This window comes from Fomitiporia mediterranea, assembly GCF_000271605.1.
Source record: "Fomitiporia mediterranea MF3/22 unplaced genomic scaffold FOMMEscaffold_8, whole genome shotgun sequence".
NCBI classification, from domain to species: Eukaryota; Fungi; Basidiomycota; class Agaricomycetes; order Hymenochaetales; family Hymenochaetaceae; genus Fomitiporia; species Fomitiporia mediterranea.
This window is the reverse complement of record NW_006760393.1, coordinates 619,762-630,366: the sequence shown is the minus strand read 5'-3', so window position 1 is coordinate 630,366 and position 10,605 is coordinate 619,762. Positions and strand designations below refer to the sequence as shown.

The window sequence follows — 10,605 nt, the reverse complement described above, 5'->3', positions numbered from 1 at the left end:
GTGAGTATATCTTACATGACCCAAATACTACTGAGGAAGGCACAGGTTTTGGAGTAACACTTGTAATGTAAGTAATGTTTATTAGTAATCAAAAAACTGTGTGTTTGAACATCCTTCCCTTAGATGTGTGTCAGAAGTTCATTCTAGTACACATTACTTATTTGTGATCAAATAAGGTTGATTCTCACTCTGGGCACTCTCACTTTATAGTGAGTAATCCCTAAGCATGCATAAAAGTGTCTACTCATTCAGAAGATAGATAGTCTTACTGTTAAGTCTATTGAATGTAAGTTAACCTTCCTGATACTAGACTATTACCAGACACTAGAAGGAAGAATCACAGATATTCTCTTAATTAGAGTCCTGGCTCTCTACAACAACAGTAATAATGTTCTATCTGTGTTTATAGGAAGTTGACTGCTACTAAAATTGTGTAGATAGACGACTAAGCCTTCTCCTCAAAAGTATTTTTGCTTTCATTAGAATGGCTAGCTTTGGCCTTTTGATTTACTGTACATTTTCTGCAGGTGGTGAGTATTGAATCTATACCAGTTATTCTGATATTAACTGTATTACAGCTAAAGTTACTAGATTCTCGAATAACATAACTACCTGCATTTTTGGAAGACATACTATTCATCAAATGATGGCTGTATTGTATGCTGGTCCTTTTCTTTATAGCTTACTCTAATGTCTTGACAGAATAATACCTATAGTTGAGGAGATGGCTTTACTCACTCTTGCTCTTTACAAGGCATACGAGTATCTCAAGTCTTCTCTGGGTGCCAAAGGCATTCATCTTGTACAGGTCTGTGTTGAGGACCAAGCCCAGTATTATGTTTTGTAAGAAAATTGTAACGTTTCAAGGTGATCTGACTGACTGAGTGAATGCAGTGTTGTCGTGTTTTGCGCTGTAAGGCTAGGATACCTCTTTATCACTGATACATTTGCTGCGAATGTTCTGAATGCGGCCGGGAGCCCAGCTATCCTGTGCATACTTGGAAGCCGACTTCTGGTCAATCTAAAAGAGGCGGGTGAGAAGGGTGCAAACAGAGGGGTGACAGACGAGTTGACAACGATTAGTGATATGCAGTTCTCGTAGACTACGTTACTCAATTTTATCCAATTGAAACTAGATTCGCGAAACGGGTCTATTCCAGAGCTTAGCATAAAATACAAAGGTGTGTAAAGAAGGCGAAGCTTTACTTGCCGAGAAAGGCAAGACGCGCTAATAAATAAGATTCAGCCTTCGAGTCGCGTAATACTAATAAGCCACCGTGACAGCGACGCGTCTTTCGTGAAAACCAGTTTTGATCTTGTTTTCCACCCCCACTGCCTGTCGCCTGCCTCAACAACAACAGCAAAAGAGTATCATCAAGTCAGCAGCGCATCAAGGGCAAGTGCAAGATGGCACGCGCGACGAGAAGCAGTGCGCGAAAACGCGAGAGTGCCTCAACAACTGGAACGCCAACCACTGCGATGAGCACGAGTGTCTCGCCTATCTTCAGTGCCAACACGTCCACTATCTCTCTTACTCCGCCAACATCTGAGGACGAGAAACAGTCCAGCAAGACCAGTGAAAAGGAAAATCGAGAAGAAAACGCAAAAACGCGCCGCTCGGCTCGAACGCGTGCGGTAACTCTTGGAAAGCGTACAAAGGAGCAGGCTGACTGTGGATTGGGCGACGATGATGACGATGATGAGGTTATTTTATCTCCCCAGAGAAAGAAGCGAACTACCTCTGTCGTCCAGAACCGAGCATATGTGGAGATTGCCGTGAAGGGTCCTGTTACGAGGCCGGCCAAAGTAAATATTCTTATTTTTTTTCCCTGCGTAGCCCGTTCTGAACTTTTTCTTTCATTCTCTCTGCTTTCTTATCTCTGCCGTCATAAGTCAAATACGGGGTTAAAACGAAAGAGAGGGTCAGGTAAAAGTGCCCATCAAACTTCGCGAACGCCAGTTAACGTACCGGAGGACGAGGACGAAGAACTCGTGTCGGAAGATGAAGTCGATTTCGACGAGAACGTCGACCTGTATGAATCAGATGACAGTGGTTCAAATTTCGAAGCTTCTGATAACGACGATGAAGAGGATGAAGACTTTGACGACGTTCGATCTACAAGGAACGCGCCCAAGGCCGTCATCGCTCCTTCTGAAGACCAAGGTCTGTCTGATGAGGAAGCTGAAGCGCAAATGCTTGGGCTTGCAATTGAGCTGTCAAAGCAAACTGCCAAAGAGGACGAGGATACTCGCGCCCTTCTCAACCCATCTATGTCTGGTCCATCTTCCGCGTCTGCTTTACGCGCTGCCGCTGCAGAACGCCGGCGCGCGAAGGCCAGCGTGTCTACATTCGATTTCGAAGCCATCGACCATATTTCATTGCTAGACTCTGAGGTGGAGGCTATCTCTTCGGATGAAGAACCTCTAGCGAAAGGCAAAGGCAAAGGCAAAGGCAAAGGCAAAGGCAAGAAAAACATGAAGACAACGACGAGGGGCAAGGGTCAAGGCAAGGCCGCTGCTGTCGACACAGCTTTATTTGCGTCGTTGGCAGACGTACGGGCGGCGAGACGATCTGCAGCTGCGGAACGTCGCGCTCAGAAACGTGCAAATAGGTCCGAAGAAGCTGAGCTGCGTAGAAAACTGGGTCGCAAGCTGACCGCTGCCGAGAAAACGACAATCGCGTTACAAAGGCACCACCCCGAACTACGTGACGTCTGGGGAGATCTCGAGACGCGTGTCAAGCCTATCACCCCGATCAAGGCAGACCAACCAGAGGAGCTTAAAATTGATTTGCTGCCGTTCCAATTGGAGAGCTTGTACTGGATGCGGGAGCAAGAGAAAGGGGAATGGCATGGTGGAATGCTGGCGGTGAGTACTTCACATTATGAACTGCATTATTAGGAACTCATCCGTTGTATAGGACGAAATGGGGTAAGACTTATTTTGTTTGAGGCAAATACAGATGTTTATTCTCTTACTCTGACCTTCAGAATGGGAAAGACTATCCAGACTTTGGCTCTCCTTGCGACAGACGGCAAGAAGCCGAATCTGATTGTTGCGTACGTCCTCAACCAGTCTCCATCCCACTTATGTACTTATTTTCTTACGTAGTCCGACGGTCGCTATCATGCAATGGAGGAATGAAATCGAGGCATACACTGATGGAATGAAAATTGCTATATGGCATGGTGCTTCACGCGAAGCAAACGTAAAGGAATTGCAGAAATACGACGTCGTCAGTATCACCACTGTTCGTATATGATCTGAGGCTGAAGCATGTTCGTTCTTTGAATAGGTACTCACAACATATGCCGTACTGGAAAGCGCTTTTCGGAAGCAACAAAGTGGCTTCAAACGAGGTGGAAAGATAATAAAAGAAAAATCGCCTGTGCACCAGATTATGTGGAACAGGATCGTGGTAGGTTATGTGACATTGCTGGTGCTTTGTTATTCTGATAATTACTTGCCCAGCTTGACGAGGCACACAATATTAAGGAACGCTCAACAAACACTGCGAAGGCCGCCTTCGAGCTACAGTGAGTCTCACGGTGCCGTTCATTACCATATTATCTAATACCCGCGTTCTTCATCCAGGAGCAACTACAAGTGGTGTTTGTCGGGAACTCCGCTGCAAAATCGTGTTGGAGAGCTTTACAGTCTCGTTAGATTCCTCGGTGGAGATCCATTCTCCTATTACTTCTGTTAGTTTCATGGGCTACACGATTTACTGTCGCTAACGAATTTCATTGTTCAGGCAAAAAATGCGAATGCAAATCTCTTCACTGGCGGTTCACTGATAAAAGGTCTTGTGATGGTAAGTCACACTTCAGTAGCTTCTCGCCAGTAAGTCCTTATGGCTCCTCATGTACAGAATGCGGCCACAACCCTATGCAACACGTATGTCGCAAATTTTGTTTCGGTATCGACTTCCCTTACCGTTCAATACAGACTTGCTTTTGGAATAACGAGATTCTTACACCTATTCAAAAACATGGCATGGCTTTTACTGGTCGTGCGGCTTTCAAGAAGTTGCGAATCTTGCTTGATAGAATGATGTTGCGTCGAACTAAGGTGGTTATTCTTCAATGGTTGCTCTGTGACTCTTGCTTACTGATATTTAGCTTGAACGGGCGGATGATCTTGGCCTACCACCTCGCACCGTCATCGTTCGTCGTGACTATTTCAGTGAAGAAGAGAAAGAGCTATATCAGTCGCTCTTTACCGATGCTAAGCGGGCGTTCAGCACCTATGTTGATCAGGGCACACTCTTGAACAGTGAGTATGGATGCCCCTAACGGGTCAATGGAAGCTAATTACTCCACAGATTATTCGAATATCTTCAGCTTGTAAGTGATGTTAATTTGAACGCAATAATGTTATTTGATTTTGTCTTTTAGAATTACGAGAATGAGACAAATGGCTTGTCATGTAAGTTTCCCCAGGACTCGGAAAGCCTGCGTCCTGCCTAACTACTTCTGATCTCGTAGCCCGATTTGGTGTTGAAGAGTAAGCAGAACGCAAAGAAATTCTCGTTGGACGACATGGGAGAGGCCACTGTTTGCCGGCTTTGCAATGATATTGCGGAAGATGCAATCCAGTCGAAGTGCAGACATATATTTGTAAGTTTAGCGATGTTTATCAGACCCAGCGCATGACATAAATATATAACGACAGGATCGCGAGTGCATTAAGCAGTATATCAATACTTCTGTGGAGAGAATGGTACGTCTTCTTGATTGTTACACATCCTTCTCTTGGAAATTACGAAAAATATTGACCATTGTTCCCAGCCCGCGTGTCCGGTTTGCCACATCCCGATAACGATCGACCTGGACGCTCCAGCTCTTGAAATTAACGAGGGCATCTCTACTACCGCGCGGCAGGGTATACTCGGTCGACTCGATATCGACAAATGGCGCTCCTCGTCGAAGATTGAGGCGCTCGTTGAAGAACTCACGAACCTCAGGCAGAAGGATGCGACAACTAAGTCGATTGTCTTCTCGCAGTTCGTGAATTTCTTGGATTTGATTGCATTTAGACTCCAGAGAGCCGGATTCACAGTATGTAATCTACCCAACTTCTTTGAAGTGAGGATTGAACTGCGTCAATAGATTTGTCGCCTTGAGGGAACGATGTCGCCTCAAGCTAGAGACGCAACTATCAAGCATTTCAGTAAGTATAACTCCGTTTCTTGCTGCCGAGTACGCAAACTCTTAACCACAATACAGTGAACAACGTCCACGTCACTGTCTTCCTCGTTAGTCTCAAAGCGGGGGGCGTCGCTCTCAACTTGACTGAAGCTTCGCGTGTGTACCTGATGGACAGCTGGTGGAACCCAGCAGTTGAATTCCGTACGTCTTCCTCTCTTCGCCTAGTCGCCTTCATATTTCGATCCGGATAAGAATGATTGCGTACTGATGAGCTACGTGAATTGCAGAGGCGATGGACCGTATCCACCGTTTGGGCCAACACCGACCCGTCGAAGCTATCAAGCTCGTCATCGAGGATAGTATCGAATCACGTATCGTCCAGCTGCAAGAGAAGAAATCCGCTATGATCAATGCAACGCTGTCGACGGATGATAGTGCGATGGGGAGGTTGACTCCCGAGGATGTAAGTATTTTCCAGAGTAACTCCGGATGTAACGGATATTAATGGAATGTTTTCCTCGTTTCCTCCAGTTGAGTTTCTTGTTCCGCGTGAGTACCCACTTCGTCTCTTTCACCTTGAGGCCTGCTAATAACCTTTCACAGCTATAACAAAATTCTGCGTGCAATACCAGAGTTTCATTATTCTTCATATAAACTGTTTTGCCCCATTCTTCAAGGCTTCTTTTCTTGTCACTGCAGGAGCAGCTTCTTAACATACAGCGTTTTACTGATGAACTCCATCATAAGAATTGATTGCTCAAGTTGATTCCGTGCCTAGTCTGTGTGTACATAGTCTATCAAATGTCTTGGGGTTGATTACACTAGAAATACAGTACAGCATATAAATATTCAAGTATCCCAGTAAACTCAGGGATTATGTTCCTGTGAAGGAGCAGGAGTAGATTCGGGTTCAGGAGAAGCAGAACTTGACCTATCGTTCATTTCCGATGGCTCGATGCCATTAACAAGTGTGTGATATTTGAGCTCTGTTGCGGGAGCGTCGCGGTGGCGGATACGAGAGTTCTGTGGCATATCATCTACAACATCCGGCTCATCGCCTTCTTCGTGCTCTTCATGCTCTTCATGCTCTTCATGCTCTTCATGTGAAGATTCGGACGAGTCAGAGTCGGAAGCGTCTGAATCGTCCATGTCGGCATCTTCGTTTGATTCCTTTTTCACTCCATCCGGTTTTCCTATAGGATGACAAGAAATCAACTCGCTGTGCTTAGGATGTGGAACAGTGCGTGGGAAATGAAACATACTGTCGGCTGCACTAGGCCCGTCTCTTAATAAACTCGCAAGAGAATGTCGGATGCTCGCACTGAACGAAGGGTCTTTGAGAGCTGATAGGTCCGCTACTGCTCTTTGGACAAGTGGGAACCTATCCGTGAAGGGGGAAATGTTACCACACACTTAGAAAGAAGAAAGGGTGGACGTACCGGTCCATATCCTGCATGAGTTCACTATGCACCGACTCAGCGGGTAGGTACTGTAACCTCTCGTCTTCTGCGAGTCGTTGGAGTATGATATCGCGTACGCGGGAAGTGAAGGTTGTTATTGATTCCTTTTATGCATTAATATAGCACATAAATTAAAAGATCAGCATGCATAAATGAGATAAAGGAATGAAAGTGAAGAGACGTACATCGTTCTTGAATTGGGTGAGCAACTCGCGTCGGAGACGATCAAACTCGCCGGACTTCTTGAATCTAAGTACATTACCATCTTTAAACGAAGGTTCGGAGGGTTTGGCTCACTCGTTTACTAGTTGTTCCGGGTCTGTGATACTCATGACTTGATATCCAGGCAAGAGAATATGCAGGTCGTGGCAGTATTGAGTGAGACGCGTTTCGCCGCTCGCGTGAGTGTGGACCGCGTAGGGTGCGAACTTTCTCACGGCCGCATACACACTCCTCAATCACCTTCATCGCATTCGCCAGCATCTACGTTCTTAAATTCCACGTTGGCGACACGTACACGTACGACGAACGTGAGGTACTCCTCAATAATCGAGTTGACTCACTCTCTACTGGTGCTTTCGCTTCGCTATCCGACCTATACCGATCGACACATTCATTCATCATGGACTTGGACGCTAACTTCCCGCCGTTGAAGAACGACCTCTTGCTTCGGGCTGCACGAGGTCAGCTCTGCATGATCTCGAAGGGGTCTTAAGTAACTTAAAGTGTAAATTATATCCATTCAGGAGAACCGACCGAACGTGCTCCAGTATGGGTTATGCGTCAAGCAGGACGTTATCTTCCTGGTACGTATCTCTTACCCATCTCCTTTTAGTTGATACTAATAAGTCCATGGTGTGCAGAATTCCAAGAAGTCAGAAAAGATCACGAATTCTTCGAAGTCTGCCGTACTCCAGAACTTGCGACCGAAGTCACTCTCCAGCCCATCCGCCGATACAAAGGTCTACTCGACGCAGCCATCATCTTCTCTGATATCCTTGTCGTGCCTCAAGCAATGGGTATGGAAGTCCTCATGAATCCCGGTCCCTTCTTCCCATCCCCTCTCACATCACCCTCCGACATCCCCAAAATGCTCAAAGAAAAAGTCGATGTCAACGTTGATCTGAAATATGTTTTCGACGCGATCTCTCTCACAAGAAAGGAGCTGGGCGGGGAAGTACCCTTGATCGGATTCTGTGGTGCGCCTTGGACGCTGTTTGCGTATATGATTGAAGGTGGGGGAGGAAGCAAGAGCTTCACTAAGGCGAAGAAGTGGCTGTATATGTATCCTGAAGAGTCAAAGGAGCTACTTATGCGTATTGCGGATGTCTGTGCCGATTTCTTGATCGGTCAAGTCCTTGCTGGCGCTCAGGTAAATAATCCTTCATCGTACTTCTCCGCAACAGGAAACCCTTACTGAACTCGCTTTATTTCATTTTTAATTTTCATGAAGCTTCTGCAAGTATTCGATTCCTGGGCCTCCGAACTCTCCCCACATATCTACAGAGAGTTCTCCCTCCCCTCCCTAAGGCATATCTCGACACGCGTCAGGGCAGCACTCACGTTTCGTTTCCCCCACCTCTTCCCGCCTCCCCAAGCAGGTTGGAAACCCAAAAGTAAAATACCACTTACACTCTTTGCGAAGGGAGCGAACCAATCTCTCAGTGTCCTCGCTCTGGAGGCGGGGTATGACGTCCTCGGATTAGACTGGTTAGTGGATCCGAAGGATGCACGGCAAATGGTCAAGGTTAGTTTGAGTGAGGGACATGTTACCGCGTTACAGGGAAACCTCGACCCAGACGTGCTATATACAGGCCGAGAGGCAATCGAGAGGGAAGTGAAACGCATGTGTCTTGCCTTCCGCTCGGGCGGAGGTGCACTCGCAGCTCCATACGCATGGATCGCGAATCTTGGACACGGAATCACACCTGGCGTCGACCCAGAAGATATGCGGTTTTTCCTTGAATGTGTGCATAAGTATTCTTCGAAGGGTTACGTTCCGTGAAATTTCCATGTCGGTGAAACCCGAATCAGCTAGATAGCGCCCGCACCTACTTCAGCGCCTCGAGACTTGTTTCATTTTTGTGTTGTATCCAATGCGATCCATATGGTTTGAAGATATCTAGACGCTGAAGATGCTGCTTACCCAGATACAGTCACAGCATCTGAATGAAGGCCAAATCCTTACGTTCATCAAGCTGAAGCAGAAATGTTGCACCATATGCCATTATTCCCCGAGAAAAAGCCGAAGGCGACCAAGGAATGCAAATGTTCATTGACGCTTTCACACTCAGATCCCATTAATTGCATCGGCCGACACTGTTCGGCACTTATGGGGGCTGGAAAGAAATTCATTGTTGCCGAGAGTCTGTACCTTGACAACGCTGCTTGGCGTTATGTCTTGATAGAGAAAACCAGCGAGTATGTCCACGCTGAACCAGTACTATATTTTTCATGTATTAGCGCTAACAGAACAATATAAGAATGCTATGAGACCATCTTAACCACAAAACTGCACAGTATGCCTTCTTCTCTAGATCTCGTTCAAAGTCTCACAGACTCTAATGCTCAGTCTATCGCTCAAAGCTCTAGCACACCAACCACATTTGCATTAATCACTGGAAAGTACACTGCAGTAACTGTTTGTGCTATTTTAGTTTATGACATTGGTGAGTATGATAATACACTCTGGAACTGCTACATAAATGATGAGTATGTTTTAGGTATTACTCTTGACCAGGAGGTATTGTCTTTATAGATACAATATAATGTTATTGCTCACATGCTGCAAATTTTACAGGTCAAATACTTCTGGGTATGGATATGTTTGAGAATATTATTATAGTACTTACTTTAGGGATACAGTCTAATCCATGGACACTGCCAAGTTTAGCCTTCCTTTTGGTGCGAGTTTAAAAGTGTGGGCCAGCTCTTATGTATACTTATCAGCAGGTCAGAATCGTTACAGTGGAGTCATCGGGGCAATTAGTGGAATACTCGGTAAGTCTTATTATCAGGTTATAAACGACTAATCTAATAATACACGTAATAGTGTATACATTTGAAGAGTCATCAATTGCGTGAAGTCCAAATTGTAACTTGATAATCTCAATATTCTGAATATATCTTTTCCAGATGTATGTCTCAATCTGATATAAAGCCTTTCTCATCCTTATTTCAATTCAGGTCTACTCTCTTACTTGTTATCAACATTTATTAGTGTGTTTCTTAATTCTTCTATTGTTCTACTTACTCACTTGAGATAAGGTTGGATCACAGTGAATTTACTTGAATGTAGGATATCAGTCTTAATATCTATGTAAAACATGAGTCTAAAATTAGCTTTGCAGATATTGTACTTCTAAGAGTCCTGGCTCTCTATCATAATGGTGAGATTTATAAAGTGAACTATTGTAATTTCTAACATACAAATAGATAGAAGGGTGGCATTTCCCCTCAAAATTCACTTTGCTTTGTTAGCAATCACTTCTCTAACTCTTACAGTCTACTATACTGTATCTACAAGTTGTAAGTTTCCAGATCATATTCCTCTTTTGCTTGCTGAAATATATAATTTAGTCTTCTTTTCTGATGGAATTAGTGTTACAATGTGTACAATATGAGGAAGGGGATTTATACCAGTAATGTATGTTTGTACATTCATTAACAAACTGTTTCTAACTGACAATAGGGTAATACCATTATACCATGGGCTGGTTTTACTTACTCTTGCACTCTACAAATTACAAGAGTATCTGAAGCAATTTCATGGTTTCACATGTTCCCGGCTTGTCACGGTTCTTGTTCAGGATAACGTCAAGTATTATTTTTTGTAAGACATCTCGCTTCTGCATCCGTAACTTCCTATGCTCAGTCCACGATTACAGTATTGCGCTACATGACATGGCTCACATTGTCCACCTTTGCAACCCTGTTTTGAGCCCTTTCACGGAAATCCTTGTTGGCTTCTTTGCTCGGCAAAGCACTCTGAACAT

The 10,605-nt window shown here is 44.9% G+C and overlaps 4 protein-coding genes across 4 annotated transcripts; 3 read left to right on the top strand and 1 right to left on the bottom strand.

Moving 5' to 3' along the window:
* Positions 1-724: 724 nt before the first annotated feature.
* On the top strand, positions 725-1,102 carry FOMMEDRAFT_157953 (uncharacterized protein; the record flags this gene model as incomplete). The annotated part of the gene is made up of 2 exons (XM_007268060.1): positions 725-843; positions 895-1,102. 2 exons carry the CDS (start codon positions 725-727, stop codon positions 1,100-1,102), a joined length of 327 nt encoding a protein of 108 aa, XP_007268122.1.
* Positions 1,103-2,475: 1,373 nt separating this feature from the next.
* FOMMEDRAFT_90593 (uncharacterized protein) lies at positions 2,476-5,655 on the top strand (the record flags this gene model as incomplete). The annotated part of the gene is made up of 19 exons (XM_007268059.1): positions 2,476-2,868; positions 2,921-2,931; positions 2,991-3,059; positions 3,112-3,235; positions 3,296-3,418; positions 3,472-3,536; positions 3,595-3,701; positions 3,755-3,814; positions 3,872-3,897; positions 3,949-4,071; positions 4,122-4,275; positions 4,325-4,346; positions 4,398-4,428; positions 4,488-4,619; positions 4,675-4,722; positions 4,791-5,060; positions 5,112-5,172; positions 5,229-5,351; positions 5,438-5,655. The coding sequence occupies 19 exons, from the start codon at positions 2,476-2,478 to the stop codon at positions 5,653-5,655; spliced, it is 2,160 nt and encodes a 719-aa protein (XP_007268121.1).
* Positions 5,656-6,017: 362 nt separating this feature from the next.
* On the bottom strand, positions 6,018-6,942 carry FOMMEDRAFT_157951 (uncharacterized protein; the record flags this gene model as incomplete). Its single annotated transcript, XM_007268058.1, has 5 exons — positions 6,018-6,343; positions 6,413-6,531; positions 6,590-6,714; positions 6,796-6,859; positions 6,908-6,942. 5 exons carry the CDS (start codon positions 6,940-6,942, stop codon positions 6,018-6,020), a joined length of 669 nt encoding a protein of 222 aa, XP_007268120.1.
* A 290-nt stretch (positions 6,943-7,232) lies between these two features.
* FOMMEDRAFT_135147 (uroporphyrinogen decarboxylase) lies at positions 7,233-8,615 on the top strand (the record flags this gene model as incomplete). Its single annotated transcript, XM_007268057.1, has 4 exons — positions 7,233-7,293; positions 7,357-7,416; positions 7,474-7,982; positions 8,064-8,615. 4 exons carry the CDS (start codon positions 7,233-7,235, stop codon positions 8,613-8,615), a joined length of 1,182 nt encoding a protein of 393 aa, XP_007268119.1.
* Between the last annotated feature and the right edge of the window lie 1,990 nt (positions 8,616-10,605).